Source organism: Spodoptera frugiperda, chromosome 31, assembly GCF_023101765.2.
Source record: "Spodoptera frugiperda isolate SF20-4 chromosome 31, AGI-APGP_CSIRO_Sfru_2.0, whole genome shotgun sequence".
Taxonomy (NCBI): domain Eukaryota; kingdom Metazoa; phylum Arthropoda; class Insecta; order Lepidoptera; family Noctuidae; genus Spodoptera; species Spodoptera frugiperda.
Genome location: NC_064242.1, coordinates 9,166,803 through 9,184,512, shown reverse-complemented (window position 1 = coordinate 9,184,512; position 17,710 = coordinate 9,166,803). Strand labels below are relative to the sequence as shown.

At 34.8% G+C, this 17,710-nt stretch overlaps 1 protein-coding gene across 3 annotated transcripts in view; it reads right to left on the bottom strand.

The window, feature by feature from the left end:
- Positions 1-17,710, bottom strand: part of LOC118276327 (apoptotic protease-activating factor 1) — a 35,016-nt gene that overhangs the window by 8,160 nt on the left and 9,146 nt on the right. For 2 of the 3 annotated variants that reach the window (XM_050707255.1, XM_050707253.1), the window contains exons 2-14: positions 17,155-17,312; positions 16,265-16,489; positions 13,922-14,130; positions 13,142-13,439; positions 8,352-8,587; positions 7,360-7,915; positions 6,020-6,210; positions 4,877-4,994; positions 4,267-4,453; positions 3,520-3,864; positions 1,794-2,052; positions 1,131-1,274; positions 416-701 (exon numbers count right to left, since the gene is read on the bottom strand). In XM_050707255.1, coding sequence (XP_050563212.1) covers positions 416-701; positions 1,131-1,274; positions 1,794-2,052; positions 3,520-3,864; positions 4,267-4,453; positions 4,877-4,994; positions 6,020-6,210; positions 7,360-7,915; positions 8,352-8,587; positions 13,142-13,439; positions 13,922-14,130; positions 16,265-16,489; positions 17,155-17,292 — 3,192 coding nt within the window. In that variant the 5' untranslated portion in view covers positions 17,293-17,312. Of the gene's footprint in view, positions 1-415; positions 702-1,130; positions 1,275-1,793; positions 2,053-3,519; positions 3,865-4,266; positions 4,454-4,876; positions 4,995-6,019; positions 6,211-7,359; positions 7,916-8,351; positions 8,588-13,141; positions 13,440-13,921; positions 14,131-16,264; positions 16,490-17,154; positions 17,313-17,377; positions 17,535-17,710 lie in introns of those variants that run through there. The other variant, XM_050707254.1, reaches the window with a different exon arrangement.

Below are 17,710 nucleotides of genomic sequence, written 5' to 3'. Positions count from 1 at the left end.
ACTTAGCGGAAATCCATGCTAGACTAACAATACAGTAAGATTTTTAACATTGAACATGCGGCGTGCATCATCGCCGCAGGTCGAAACGAGCCGCCGAGTCAACACCTCTTAAGGATGCTCCGTGGAGGAGCGAAACATATGTCGAGTGGTATATTGCATGTTATGTGTGTGTTTTATGTTGCACCCCTGCTGCATGAGAATTTCATTGCTGGCGGGAGGGCGGTGCTGCACGCCGCATGTTAAAAAATACATGTATAAGCGGAATTAAAACTAAAAATCTTACTGTATTGTTAGTTATGCCAGTTACATTAACCAAAAATATTGAACACATTTTTTTCAATAAAAGCGTTTAATTTGAAATATTGCATGACGTCACGTCTTTTTACATTAAAGCAAAATAAGTGTTGAGACATACCTGAATATTATTCTGATCATCAACAACAGCTAGTAAAGGTTGGAGCACACCGTCGTTGTTATTGCAGATTCCTTTCAAATTCAATGGTTTTAGAGCGCTTCTATCTAAACTCATGGAGTTTTTAAGTACCATTTTAGGTTGGGCTTCTCTAAGGTTAAATGATTGATGTCTTTTTGGCGTCGTGTGTACACTTTCCGAGTTATTATTTGGGGATGGTGAGTTCGGTGTTTGAGGCGAGAGTGGGTGGAGGAAACTCACGTCGAATTTCGTTGTTAGACGTACTCTCCTAGAAACAATGATATGTAAGGTTAGGTATGTTATTGACAGTTTGGTGCATATGACAATGATATTTGATGTTCCTTTACAGTAATTTTTGTGGGCTGTAGACTGTAAGCTACATAAATTAGAATGTGAGAAGTATTATATATAAGCCCAATTTAACATAATTATGACTTTATGACATTCACGCATCCTACGTCTGCGCACACTGCTCATGATGAAAAGTCCCTCTGTGACTCGAAACTAGTATAGATTTTCTCTATTATTTTACGTGAATAAACCGTGATTTTTAATTAATTTAGTATGTCTCACGATAGTTCTTATGTCCGATGTTTAGAGACTACTTTTGTATCAACAAGTTTGATTATTTATTGGTACCACAATAGTTAAGAAACATAAACCCACCAAATATACAAAATACTTGAATAAAACTTACCCATTCATTCGTGAGATATAAGAAGCGTCCAAGTACCATACTTTAGCTGAGTCTTCAATGGACCCAGTGCCCGTTAGAAGTACGTCAGAGCCTGGCTCGAATTCATCATACATCATTTCGCTCATTGCCATTGCTACTACGTTTCTGGAATAAGATAAATAATATATTAACTTAAATCTAGTAATTCAAGTTTAGTAAAGTGTGGGAGAGCCATGCTTCGGGACGAATGGGCCGGCTTGACCGTAGTGATAACACGGTCACACAGAAAAACACAATATCTCCTTTCCCAATCTTCCCCATCCCCGATTCCCGAACAACCCTTAAATTCTTAACCCCCAAAAAGCCGGCAACGCATTTGTAACGCCTCTGGTGTTTCAAGTGTCCATGGGCGGCGGCGATTGCTTACCATCAGGTGATAAGACTGCAAGTTTACTAGCGTGTTTCATAAAAAAAAATTAGAAGAGTATTTCTTCATTAACTCCTGTAAGCCAGGATCTACAATAGATACAACCATGTAAACACCGGAACACTGAATTTCGGCGCATCTCAGGGACATGCATGACTGCCCTGAATCCCGCAACGAAATAAACCAGAAGACATTATTAGAGGAGAAGAAAACGAATAATTGAAAACTAAGTAACAATTCATCAAAAAAAAACTTACCCTCGCCGATTCTCCAGATCGAAACACTTGGTATAAGTTTTGAGATCGATACAGACGACCCGACTATCATCAGTGGCGACACAGAGCAGTGTACCGGTTTTATTGACAGCCATTGCAATGAAATACAAGTTGTCTTTAATGTCACTACTTGTAATAACGCGGCGGCAACAACACGTGTTCTTTATTGCGCCTGCGTGGGGCCGACTCATCTCATGCTCCATAATCTCGTTCGGTTTTAGCGTTATGATTTTGTTGCTACCTGTAATTATAAGTTTTGTGTTAGATTATAAATCACAATATTTTTTTTATTATAACTTTCGTGAGACATACTGAATTAATTATTATGTTATCTGCTTATTCACTTAACTGTTTGACGAGGAACTCGACTAGTTTCAGAGGCTCATATTCAGCAGTAGCAGCGCGACGATCGCCGCGTCGTGTGTCACGGAATGCTGCTTATGAATATGAGCCTCTAGCATAACTTGAAATAGTCGAGTTTCTCGTCAAACAGTTACGTGATCGGGCGAAGCCGCTGCTGGCAGAAGCTACCGTAACATAATATCAACAGTCAACACTGCTGGACTACAAGTTTATCAATGGTGCGTGTAATATACAGGCGGGTTTGAGTTTGAACTATCAGGGGGCTTATTTGTGAAACCAATCTCAATGCAAATTCCAATTTAATAAAATCTCAATAATTATTCAATGTCAAAACTCCAATCGTATTTGTTAAAAAGAATTCAGAGTAAGGAATATAAAGCTTAATACCATTTAAGTAGTTCATTCGATATCTACTGTTGCAACTCAACAATCAAATTTCACAATATTATGTATGTCTATCGATCGGAATTTGGATTGAAGAGTAAGTCCCCAGGTTTATGAGAGAAAGTAGTTCCTCAGTTGGCTCTGGCGATACCCGTGGGAAGAGTAGGGATGGTGAAAAGATATTTACTCTATCGTGACTTCACGGCCTTATAAGGAGAAAACATTCAAATCAGTCAATTATTTATTTAAATACGTCGATTGCGTTTGACGTCACCACTATTACTCACGGAACTAGTTTGACGCATCAATATCAAGTTGTAATAAAACTAATAGATAAGAATACATAGTAAGTTGATAGAGGAAAACTGTACTATAATAAATATAACAGTTAAAACTCCAACGATAAAAACATGTGACGCAGCGTTAAAAAAAGGAAAGAACATTAAAAATAAATAATATATCCTTATGTAGATATCAATATCGGTCAAAGGCTATGGTATTCCATAGCTACTATATCTACCAGTCTATTAGCCACTCACACCCATAACTCAATCATTTTCTTACATATTGCACAATAGTCCTGCATCAACCGGGGATTGTCCTTTGGTGTACTTCCATAGTACATACAGGGATAATTGCCGGCTGATGTCCTATTTTACTTGGATTAAAATTGTTCAAAGGGCTTTTGCGAGTTGACTTCGGCCCCTCATACGCCTTCCAAAGGTCCGGGACCCTGTGGTCCCGTGAAAGGAAAAGAACATACATAATCACTACATAGTATAAAAAAGTCCCTTTCTGTGCTTAAATCTTTAAAACTACGCAACGAATTTTGATGTGGTTTTTTTAATAGATAGTGATTCATAAGGGAGGTTTTTAGGTATAATATATGCATAATATAGTACCATTGTACCTATGTAAAGCTGGGGCGGGTGGCTAGTAATAATAATAAACCAAAACTTACGAGGAACAGTGACCATATCAAGAACAATATCAGTCTCTTCGAAAGTGTTGATTCGTTCCTTGGTCTTCAAATCGATCACTTCTACCCTTTTCACGGGCCCATCGGTAGCAACGATGACATTCTTATCATAATTACAGGGGATACAACAAAGAATTTCTCTGTCTCTATCAAAATCCATAATTGTCCTGAAGATTTTGTTCCTCTCGCTTCTAGAAGGGTCGTAGAATTCGATCTTTTTGCTCGTGTGCATGATTAGATATTCTTCATTGTTCGACCATCTGCAGTTGAGGTATGAACCCTGGATTTGTACGTCTGCGAACGTATTGTTGTAGCATTCTTCTGGTTCTGTAATGTTACAGTGAATTATTATTATTTTAGTAAGGTAAAAGTTAACAGAAGATTTATTTATTGGAAAAGGTAACCCAACATTAAAACATGATGTGATGAAATACTGAATTGTATTCAAAGGCAATATATTAAGACATCACATCACAGGTTACGGGATACTTTAACTGTGTGTTAACAATATATGTATAACATTTTATCATAATAGTTCCATAAATTTAACAAGAATTTTGTGCGGTAAAAAGATGATGAAATGTATTAATCAAAACATTCAAGTCCGTCAACTATAAAAAGAAATACCACAACCAAAGTCCTCACAAAACACATCAACAATTACCCTTTAAAAAAAACTTAAACAATTTTATTTACAGAAGCAAAAACCAAATAAAAATCAAACAATACCTTCTTCGATAACATCCTCATTCTCTTCATATTCTAAGTCGTCGACGTACCACAGCTTGATGACGCCATCGTACGCTAGCGCGGCTACCATTGGCGGGTTCTTTGTCAGAGACACACCGATCCATTTGATTGGCGAACCTGTGCCACGGAGCTCTTTACCCTGCTTGTTTGTTACGATGTTGAAGAACTGGGGAAGAGAGAAAAATATAATGTAAAAAGATAGACGATTATGTGATAATTGAGGACAAAAAGGAGTGAGTGAGCAGTGACAAAAAGGAGAACGGTATTTTTAGAGACTGCACGGTTAGCGCGGTGGTTCGGCAACCGCCTGCCGTGCAACGTGTAGCGGGTTCGATTATCGCACGAAGCAACTCTTTGTGTGATCCACAAATTGTTGTTTCGGGTCTGGGTGTCATGTGAATGTGAACTTGTATGTTTGTAAACGCACCCACGACACAGGAGAAAATCCTAGTGTTTTCTGCCATTAAGAAAAAAAATTATTTTTCTTTAAAGTTAAGAAATTACCACATAGGATTGTTAATCCAAAGTTGGAAAAGTAATGTAATGTTATGAAGCAAGAAGGATAAAAACACCATTAGTATGAACTAACCTTAATCATACCGGAGTTGGTACCGACAAGTACGTAATCCCTTAGAAAGCACACAGCTGTGATCTTTTCTTTGACATCAATAGTTGAGTGCTTGATTTCATCCACGTTTTGTTCATGCCTGTAAATAACGTAATAATTATGCTTATTCAATACACAATTAATTCAGAAATATCATTTTTATTAATATTTATAAGTAATCAATATTTGAGCGTGGAAGCCATGCTTCGGCAGGAATGAGTAATCAATCGAGCGGAGTGATACCACCGCCTTACAGAAAACCAGCATAAGTTTCGTTTCGTTGTGTGAGTGAATGTACCGGAGGCCCAATTAGCCCCATCCTTAAATAATCGATTGAGCCACGTTATCCACGTGACTGCACGTTATGCGCACGCTTACGTCAATTGACTATTCCACGATGAATGCTTGCATCTTGCGTAGAACAAAACCGTATCCACGGAGCGGCACTAACTTCTCATAAAACACCTATCGTTATTTGTAGGCTGCATGCATTCGTCAAATGACAAGTCGTACATAGTAAATATTATAAATGGTGCTACATGAGCTTATATAGCGTGACATAAGATGTCTGTTCTTGATATTGAATAGTTATTACATAGATCTTACATAGAGATTAATGGGCCATTAAACATAGTCTATACAAGTAAATGGGATATATTTTGAGAATTCCATAGAATTATAATCATGAGTCATATGAAGATTTCGCGGTAATAAGAATGCTGTTTATTTGTTAAGGAAACAAAAATAAAAATCGGCCTGAATGACTAATAGAATGAACAAAATTGTACAAAACATTAATCAGGAGCTGGTTAGTGCATAGCGATACGATTATTTAATAAGGAAAAACAGTTTTATATTGTTATTGATCAAGGAAAACATTAGTATACAAACATACGCGCAATTAGTAATGTGAGAACATAGAAAGCTACAAGTCCAAAGTACGACCGTATTGAAATGCCTATAAAATCAATAGATATATAACTCATTTTGAAAGCAAAGTAGGCATACAGCAACTATAAGATCTTTACCAAGAAACAAGCAATAAACGAATTTGAATTTGCGTTACAATAAATTGCAACTTATTGTATAATCAGCAACAAAAACATATCGAAAAGAAATACTTACAGAAAATCAAAATACAGCTCATTATTATTGCAATTATCTTGGGCAATTTGCGATGCTTTCGAGTATAGTATGCCTTTAGACTCGTTTTGTAGGATACTTTGGATAATGTCAGTGCAAGGGTAATGAAATAGGTCATTCCCATGTGTGCTGAGGAAAGCTTTGGTGTTGTTAATCAGTTCCTGGTCTAGCTCCTAAGAAAACAAAGCATGATTAGCGAAAAATCTATAAAAGAAAAATTAAAGTGTGTGTGTAATAGCCACGCCAAATTAGACCTTATTTGTGGAGTAACATAAGGGTTAATTTAGCAAAAGTGTGTGTGTCTGTAATGGCCACGCCAAATTAGACCTCATTTGGATTAACATAAGGGTTAACTTAGCGTGTTACATTGTCTTTAAATTAATGAAAAGTCACAACTATTGCAAGCTGGAATAATAAAATTCAGTTTTATACTGTAGCCTTATAAATCTAATAACATTATGAAGAGATTTGAATTTAAAAGTGGAACAACAGTGCTAATAAATTAATGATCCATTGTTTGGTTAGCCATCCGTCAATCAGTCACTAATTCAATACTAAATAAGGAAATTCGCAGACATTTTGCGGTATTATACAATTTACTATAAAGTTATCGAGCCAATAGTATGAGGATGAGAATCAAAACATGGCCAATGTGACGCTTTAGTGAAACGTCACAGCGTCTGACCATTTGCATTAATAGTATAAGGAAAACTTTGTATAAAATACAAATAACACAATTTGTATCTGAAATGTTTATATTAAGTAAGATTAATTAGACTCAATTAATAAATACAGCTATTTAGACTGTTATACAGTCGGTTTTAAAACGAATAATAATATTATTGTAAAACTCTTTAATTAGGGTATCTACAGGCATATGATCAGAGCAAAATCATTTTTCACTATACAGTTTTAAAGATCACAATTGAGTAGTACTATAATAGTACCAAAGAACCAATACGAAGACCAGCAATTGTTTAGTTTGTGTTCAACTTTACGGGATCCTATGAAGATGTGCGAGTTATATATGTTATTGTGACGTTATTACGTGACTTGAATGATATTTATCTCTTATGCCGTGCTCAAAATCATTTAATGATTCCTTAACCCAGTCCTTAGCAATAGTTACAGGAACAAAATCGTTACTAAGAAACGGTTTAAAACATTGACTGCAAACAAAATTTTGTTGAAGGCAAATCCTCCATTAGCACAGGTCACTTTTGGCGTTTAATATGTTAAAAGTAATCATTAAATTTCTCTGAGTATGGCAATTAAACTACTACATATCTATCTCAATATTTAAAACACAAATCAATACTTACATATCTCAAAATATAATTCTCATAGTTCTTTAGGTCGGAGATCACATCGGCTGGTCCGGTTAACCTGACTTTGTTGCCCAAAAACTTTAAATTCAGGAACAATTTGTTGAACAATGTCCACATGTCCTTGTAATTATCAGTATGTTTGATATGGTAACCGATGTAGAAGGCAATGTAGCCATCATCAATGATTTCTAGCGGTGGGTTTTCAGTGTTATAATGATATCTACTTAGGAACTCTTCGTGTAACTTCTTATTGTCATCTTCCCCAGTACTTGTCAAGTACTTCATGATAAGATCATGGATCTCATACATGTAGTTCCTCTGTTCTCGATCATAAACCTCGATGATAAGAGATTTACTCCGCAACTCTTTCATAATAGATTCCACTTGTGAAATCTCCTTGTTCCACAATTTGCTCAAGACTTTGGTAGAAATTTTAACGTTTTTCGGTAGAATTTTTAGTTTTTTGAACAGGGGTAACACATTCTGGTTTAACGAGTTGATGCAAACTTCGATTGTTTTCATCGGATCGTACTTTTGTTTTATGGGGATGCTGAAATATTAAAATGTTATTATTTTTCTACTCCACTTATTTTGATATAAAATGATATTTATGTCTGTAGTGTATATCTATTGTTACCGTTTTGAAGGGGATTTCCCGAAACGGCAACTTTTTCTAGGCATTAGACTAGGACTTTCCGCGTTATCGGTTTTTATGACACAAGGTCTTAATACGAGTTTAGTTTTACGTTTAACGAGATCGAAACGTGACTGCGTTCGGCGTTCTGATTAGCCGGCTTCAATAAAACGTTAACTAAATGTAAAGCAAACTTGTACTAAGACCGCTGATATTATAACTTACATGTTATCAAATACCATTATCATAATAACAATCAAATTGATAAATGTATGACAAATATGGCTTAAAAATGATCTAGACGACTAAACTAGTAATTATTCAGTCAGAAATTTTAAGTAAATTGACTTACAATGAAAAATGATTCTCCTTTTTCAATTCCTTGACGTAGTAATTCCATCGTTTTGGGTCGTCGAGCAGTCTTTCCCTGTTTTCTGCTAGTTGTGCTCCAATTAATCCAATGTTAAAAGGGCTGCCTTTACAAAGCTCATGGATTTTCTTCGCTTGCCACGGTAACTTAGACACAGGCACTTCAAGCGATAGAGCGAAGATTTCCAACGATTCCCTTTCTTCTAAACTGTTTTCTATCTGAAAATTAAAATAACTTATAATATTTTACAAAGACCTAGCGGGTTACCGGGCCTCGAAGAGCAGAAGTAGGAACGGGGTGGTTTTTAGTCAGTAAGAGTTCGACACTCCCTCTCACCTCACCATAGACGGGAGAAGTCACTGGATGATTAGACCCCTCAAAAAAAAAAAAAAAACCATACATCATGACGCCATAGGTGTCACAGATATATTTAGGCTACGTTGACAATTTTCAATCTGGAGTGCTGTAAGCTATGTTGCTACTGACAAAGTTAAGTCTTTTTTTTTTTTGAGGGGCGAAAATCATCCTATGACTTCTTCCGCCTTGGGTGAGGTGGGAGGGAGTGTCAGACATTCCTTCTCCTGCTTTGAGCCGGAGCCCCGGTAACCTTTTACGTTGTCCGCAGCTCCGGATGTATTTGAAGAGTCTAATACTGTGATAGAAGTTACACAGGGGCCATTTATTCATCATTAAAATTAAAATTTACCGTTTGAATTAATCTAATATGATGAGTTTACAACGTCAAATTATTGAAGCGAATGATTGAACGTAGACTTTTTGTTACAATGCGTGGGGTAACGAGACTGATGTGAGCCATCGATTTAACCTTGCTTCGTTTTGGGGATAAAGAACCTTTAACACAAAGAAATATGGTTTCAATTAGATTGTATTTTTTTCGACTGTTCATTAGTTACGCCATGCAGAATTATTGTTCGGTAGGAAAGATGACATCAGTTATTTCAGTTAACGATTAAGTTGATAGTGTCTATATATTAAATTATTCTGTTAATCAGATGATATTTTTGCATAATATTCAATTTCAAAACACATATAAATGCCATTAAATTTAGCTTTATCAATTTGACCTCTATTATTAGTTCCACAAGGTATTCAATTCGGTATTCATGTCACTATAACAATGACATAATCTGCATTACGTAGCTGCATTACCAAAAAGCATTTGCATTTTAAAGATATCAATATTATTTGTACGCTCGTAGAATAAGTCAAGCACTTATAAAAATCAGATGGGGCCCAGTAAGGCTGATGCCTGTTCCGGAGCTGCGGACTACCTAGCGGGTTTACCGGGGCTCCGGTTCGAAAAGCAGGAGTAAGAACGGGGTGGTTTTTAGTCAGTAAGAGTTTGACACACCCTCTCGCCTCGCCCAAGGCGAGAAAAGTAATTGGAAAATTTTCCCCCCTCAAAAAAAAAGTACCAATAAAAATACGATGATCTGCGTTAAGTTTAAGTAAGCATTAGTTTAAGTAAGTAAGCATTACCTAAATATATTCGGTACTAGCTTTTGCCCGCGACTTCGTTCGCGTGGAATAGTGACTTCCGGCAAATTTTTGGTTTTAACCACATAGTTCCCATAGCTATAGGCTGATGATGATGATGATGATGATGAGTTCCCGATCTCGCGGGATCTTTTCAAAAATGAGATGTGGAAGATATTCCAGGGAACTCTTCAAAAGTCAACATAATCAGCTCTGCGTTTGATTTTAATAGATGTATACTCACTTAGGGCATTGAAAAAATAGTTTAAAAACGGACTTTAACTAAAGAAATATTATAATCTTTCCGAACGTAAGATGAAAACTAACTTAAAACTAAAGAAAGCTACGAATTACGAATTTATAACAATTAAAAAAGAAATTATATTAGAACCTATCCTTTATGCTATAATAACCAAGCTTAAACTAAATAATTTAAAAGAAACGACTTAAATCTAATCTAATTAATTTATAAATTAGACTTACAATTTTATTAAAAAAACTAACTACAGTAACTACTAATAATCGATATCAAACTAAACCTACGTTAAAAAGTTTAACCAGAAAACCAGGAAAACCCAACAAATAAACTTATTAATTGACAAATACAACGAAACCAATTTAGAATATACGAAACAGCAGGACCACTACAGACAAATAAATCATACGACTGATAATACACATTTTCTACAATAGTACCGAAGCGCTCGGCCGATACCCAACCAAATAATTGTAACAAAACCATAGCGCAATCTATTTCGATCCCAACGCCATCTATCGAGGATAAAGACAACTTGGATTATTTATTTATACTCCGTTCGGGCATTTTCTTTGTACTAAAAGTTTAATTATATTGATATAATTTTTTTCATACCTTTTTACTATTTGTTAACTTTTTTCGATGAATTAAAACAATAACATGAACCGAAGTCGTGTAACGATCGACATAGAATTATCTATACTCCGTTAGAGCGTTTTCTTTGTACTAAAAGTTGTATTATGTTATATTTTTCATTGCTTTTTACTATTTTGTAAAAACAAATTTCCAATGAATTAAAACAATAACATGAACTGAACAATTGTAATTACACCATTGCGCGATCAACGCCATCTATCTACGGAGTATAGGAACAGCCCGACATTGTTCAATTCCGTACTATAAGTACGAAATTGAACAATAGATGGCGCTGTATGTCCGGAATAAATTTATTTTTTATTTTATTTTTATTTTTTTTTTTTTTTTTTTTTTTTTTTTATTTTTGTTTTATTTTTATTTTGTTTTATTTTTATTTTATTTTTTTTTATTTTTATTTTATTTTTATTTTATTTTTATTTTATTTTTATTTTATTTTTATTTTATTTTTATTTTATTTTTATTTTATTTTTATTTTATTTTTATTTTTATTTTATTTTATTTTTATTTTATTTTTATTTTATTTTTATTTTATTTTTATTTTTATTTTATTTTTATTTTATTTTTATTTTATTTTTATTTTATTTTTATTTTATTTTTATTTTATTTTATTTTTATTTTATTTTTATTTATTTTTTTTCATTTTTATTTTATTTTTATTTTATTTTTATTTTTGTTTTATTTTTATTTTATTTTTATTTTATTTTTATTTTATTTTTATTTTATTTTTATTATATTTTTATTTTATTTTTATTTAATTTTTATTTTATTTTTTGATTTTTGAAATAAAAATATATCTATGTCCTTTCTAAGGTTCTAAACTATATCTGTACCAAATTTCAACCAAATCCGTCAAATAGTTGCGGAGATTAATGGTATAAGCATAGAATGTTCGACGTGATTCTTTACTTTGACATAACTTTTTTATTTATGAACCGATTGACATGAAACAAACACTAAATGTAAATTTAAGCATCCCACAATATATTCATGAAAACCGCATCCAACTCGGATCAGCCGTTTCTGAGATTAGCGCGCACAGACGAACAGACAAACAGACATACAGACAAACAGACAAACAGACAAACAGACAAACAGACAAAAAAAAAGTTAATTACATTTTTGGGTTCGACATCGACATAACAATAACCCCTGCTATTTTTTTTATTTTTATTTTCAATGTACAGACAGCACTTTTCTACGATTTTATTATATGTATAGATTGCATTCACAGTCATGCTCACGGAATAACTGTTACAATAGAAGACCAGACCACCTAGATATTGCAGAAAAAACGCAAATAATTTACGGAGTTTTATTTTTAAACCAAATACATAACAGTAATTTATAATTAACTACCCGCTTCTATCAGCGGTTTCGTCTGCGTTCCTGAGTGATAAAAAGTAGCCTATGTATTATTTTATAGCATAATCTACCCTTGTTCCAAAATTAATTCCAATCCCTCCAGCCATTTTGACGTAATTGAGTAACAAACATACACACGCATACACCAACTCACAAACTTTAGTATTTATAAATATTAAATTAGTATAGAAGTACCTACACATCTTCCTATTTGTATCTAAAGACGTGTAATGAAACACTGAATCACACTGATCACAGCATTATCGATACATTAACATTGTAATGGGTAAGCATAATAGAGGGGTAAGCACACAACACATTTTGTTTTTCATGTATAGTTGTACTGTACCCTTAGTATGAGTTTCCTTTACGTTTAGAGTAATCAAAACGAGAAAGCATTCGGTGCTCTGATTGGCCGGCTCGACTGAAACAACCAATCAAAGCGCCGAACGCGCTCTAGTTTCGATTACCTTGTACGTAAAGCAAACTCGTACTAAGGGTATTGATCTATTTTGTATTACGTAATCGTATACACGTATAGAATACACTTATAATTGTAACACGCGATTTTAGTTTATTGGATTAATGTTCTGTGCACATTATTGCGCTTAGGTTCATTATCGTAATAAAAGTAACCTTCGTAGGTCCTAATGGATTAAGTTTTATTGTAGTAATTAATTAATTAATGATGTCTGAAGTGTGAGTATCCTTCCTGCTTTTAATGTGTCATAGCAATGGAAACTAGACATAATATAATGATTCTATCCGGGTCATGATCTATAGATACATAGGCTCAATTTCATCTTAATCGGTCCAGCAGTTTCTGCGAATTTGAATAACACGCATCCAAACATAATTAAGCTAGATTTGTTTATAAGGAAGTATTATTTAAACCGTGGTATGCCGGGAGCGCGGATCCACACGAGACACAATGTATTTTCTATTGTTGTCTTATATACCAGCATACAAAATGTAAATAAAGTTTTTTTTTAATACTTACTTTGATAATCTGTGCAGAATAAGAAGCGACCACACTGGTGTCTCTAGTCGTGACCAAAATTTTGCATCCAATGTCGAACGCTTCCAAACACTTTTTGTCATTAACCTCGTCTAAGACAAGGAGACATTCTTTTAGAGGTTGTTCATAGAACTGGACTTTAAGTTTGTCTCTAAGCTCGTCCATTGTCCAGTCGATAGAAGACGATTGACTGTCGCCATTGGATCCAATGCTTGACATAGAAACAGACGAGTTCATGTATGAATTCTGCGTGTACATCGACGATGTTTTTCTTAGTAACCTGTAAAGATAGAAAGCAATGCAGTGACTATATTTAAAAAAGACTAGCTACTTCCGCGCGGCTTCACCAGCTCTGCTTGTCTCCAAATGGGAGTGATATTTTGAACCTAACGGAGCTCCGCCTCGAAAAGTAGGAGTAGGAACCTCCCATACTGCTGCAACTCCTGTAAGCCAGGATCTACAGTAGATACAAACATGAAAGCACCGGAACACTGAAGTCCGGTGCGTCGCAGGGAAATGAATGACTGTCTTGGATCCCGCAACGAAACAAATTAGAAGATGTTAAGAAAAAGGAACGGGATATTATAAAAATAAATATATTATTCAATTGGAATGCGATGGAAAGTTATTATACCACCCTGCACCTATCCTATAAAGCACCTGCTGGCCCCGTATGTTCGCGATATTGATTTTTGATACGTTTGTGAATGTCAAAGGATAAAATTAGAGGAAATTTAACATCATGAAGTAAAGTTTACTCACTTGCTTTGTTGGAAAATGATGTCATCATCAGTCTTACAGTTGCCGAAACTCAACCAGAATACAGCGCCATTGAAGTTAGTGGTGACTAAATCGCGGTTGTCCCGTAGAGTGCTGACAACCACACACGTCTTCCCTGATCCTGACATACCGTGCAGTGCAAGGACTTTGTGGCGTTGCAGCCCTCTCAAACATTCCGCTACATGTTGTTCCTAAAAAATAAAAATGTAAAATTAATTAGCTAAGCGTTTGTAAGAATTCTTAAATGTGTTCAGTGTTCAGAAATACAAATCTGCCGTTCAAAAAAGTGATTAAGAACACGTTTTTTCACCTTAATCTATACATTTGTAAACTGATTCATCATTTCTTATAAACTCATAACAGAATTCCCACAATGCAATACAAACATTAGGAATTAATTTGGTTAACAAGATTCATTTCGAATTAATTTCAAGTTGAAACGGGTTTACTAATTTTATAGTTCGTTCGACGGTCGTTATAGAATGAGATCAGACTAGCAGACAGATCACCTGATGGTAAGCGATCACGTGCCGTCCAAGGACATGCAACACCAAAGGAGTTAGAAGTGCATTCTTGCTAGGATTCTGTGACTGTCCAATCTAACTTTTGTAGTGACCACGTACGATAGCATTCTCGCCGCTCATTGGTCGAAATTATTCGCAAAACATGGCGGACAGCCCTTGAGTCACTTAGGTCTTTAGGATTCAAAGTTACAGAGTAGACTGGATTTTAGTTGGAATTAGGCATCCACTAACGTTATTCACACGAAATGAATGCTGAATGCTGAACAGGCAGGTACAGAATGAAAATATGCTACAATTTTAGTGACAAATTCTTCAGAATTTGTAATTTGATCAATTCTGAGTAAAAGTCTATTAATTCTATACATATATACTTATATTAAAATTGACTCTATGTAAAATTAAACTTATGTATAATATTTTCATGGGAAAATGCCAATGGAAAATGGCCTTAATACAGACTACGTAGTACGTACAATAGTCAGTTATTGTATGAAGCTTCTGTTAAAAACCGAGATTGATTCAGATATTTTGGATTGAATTCGTTAATTAATAAGAAAATGATAGTTATACATTATCGTACGTGGTCCCGGAGTTGAGGTTTAAACGAATGATTTAAGTCTTCAAATACTGGAGGTAGTAGACTGAACTATGTAGTAAGCTATTACATAATTACATGAAACACCTATGTGAATCAGCCAAATACGTTGTCCTTCACTTCAATACAATCAAAGTCATTGATATAAGTCGTCTAAAACTGACGCCATGATCGGAGCTGATTCACGAATTAACATTCATAATTCGAGACGGTGTAAGATTTTGTCTAGCATTATAACATGTAAACGTATTATGTATAAAATACCTTCATAATGGTTGCTAAGTATATTTTCAGACACCGTGTTATATTTTTTCCAAAATAGGTTATCAAATGAGCTTTAGGAACACTTAATGGAAGCGATCGATGCCAGCCATGGACACCCGCTGCATCTGAGGAGTTACGAGTGCGTTGCCGACCTTTTGGGATTTGAGGATTGCGGATTAAGAAATTGGAGATGGGGAAAGAGAGAGAGCCTTCGGCAACCTTACCCACACAGCGATACACAACGTAAGCGTTGTTTCACGCTGAATCTCTGTGAAGCCGAGCAGTCCGTTCTAGACGGTCCATTGGTGCAGAAGCATGGCTATCCCACGTTATCGGAATAACAAAACAAAACTCATAGTAAATAAGTATTTATGTGTTCATAAGACTATAAATAAAAAATCAATTGACGCATGTATGAAATAAAATAACTACTTGAAAATGTCTCAAGTGATTCGCTGTGTAGATGTCCATGAGATTACCAAAATATTAAAATATCATTCAATAAAATCTCAATAACATGCCTTGGTGTATACTCCCATAATTACTTTTTGAGGAAATTATTGAGAAAATAATTCGAATTCCAGTAAATGCAGTCAGTATAGGTATGTGGGAATAAACCAGTTGGAATATTTTGGCACTGTGACAAAACCGAAAGTAAAAGTTGTTTACAAAAACTAATAAAACATCCCGTATTAAAAAGCTACACAAAAACAAGACAAGTCTGGTCCGATTTACAAATTATTTCCTCAAGGGAGTTTTTGTGCACTTGAATCGGAAACATTTATAGGTCATTATTTCATCAGGGAGTGTCTAGATAAGTATAACTATCACATAGACACGCAAATCTAGTATTTATAAGCCAGCGAACGAAACATAAACTTACTACGTCGAGATTACACACAATCAAGATACAAAATGGCATAAAAAGTTTGAATCACTTACCACTTTCGTTCTTCTCACATGGTGATCCGGTAGTCTAGGCACATCGCCCCTGCTGAGGCTGTCCTCAAAATCATCAGGCATCGGATTATTGTTCTTCATATCAAATTTCTCCCAAAGCCAACTGTAGTCCTTTTTCAGGCTGTCTACAAAGGCTTGATATGACTCGTTGGTACCATTGCGAATCAACAACTCTAGTAGTAGTCGAGTTTGTTCGATGCGAGCCGACTGTAAGAAACGTAAATATACAAAACATTGACCGGAGAATTTGTTTAAGTATTGTCACGGTCACGACACGACCTTCCTCTACGGAAGTTCTAATCCGACTGACATAATTATTACTAATACATCATAATATACAATTTGGTGCAGTAATTCGGAAGGTGTGTGCATATTATGAATTATAATCATAAGAAATAATTAGCTAGTACGAGTATAAGTAACTTTACAAGGACTGTTATCGTTTTAGCACTTAATCTCAGAGACATTTAATGATTACTTAAACAATTCCTTAGTCACGATTTTGTATCGAAAACAATTGCTAAGAACTGGGTTAAGTAACCATTAAATAACTCTAAGTGTGGCAGTTAATCTCATACACTTAGAGGTTCCAGAAACGTTACACAAAAGTACAAATGAAACCGAGTACATAGTAGGTACTACTTTGATTATAAGGTACTTATTTTAAACTTAATTAAATAAGCAGGAGTTACTAACTAACATGGGTGCAATATAACGTAAATAATTTTCCTTATTGAATAAATCATAACAATTAGAAGAAAGGAGAGTAATAATGGAGAGTAAAAATACTAGTTATTCGAGTTGTGTGTCTGATTAATCGCTAAAAATAAGACACGGGCATTTTCTGTCAGAAAAATGTAGCAGTTACTTACAATACTGCGGATGAGATTGTACTCTTCAGCTGAAATAACATGCTTCGCGAACAATTCATCATAGATGTATGCCACATCTAGATCATCGATGATGTCCTGCTGGTACTTTTGCAGCAGCTGCCTTTTGTACATGTCCATTTTACCGGCTCACTACTCATCTAAAACAACACGCGAAATGAGAACTTATTCTACTTAACATAAACTACAATTGCACTTAACACACCTTAGATAAAGATAAAGGTAATAAGTAAACAAATGAATGAATAAAAGAAAATCAAAGACCGTATCTTCGTGTTATGTATGGCACTAGTATACGAATGTAAATTAAGTTTCACACTGAGAACAACCACTGACTTAAGCATACGACCTTGCCAATAGATACCACCTACATAACAAGACAAGTAAACAGGTAAGCACATAGTTATGTATTTAAAAAATTTGAGAACATAATGTCATTGACCGTACTACGATTGCTCGATTGCCAAGGCCGGATGGAAAACTGTAGTTCGATTGCGATTACCTAACTTCATATGAAAACTGAAGAACCAATGATGCG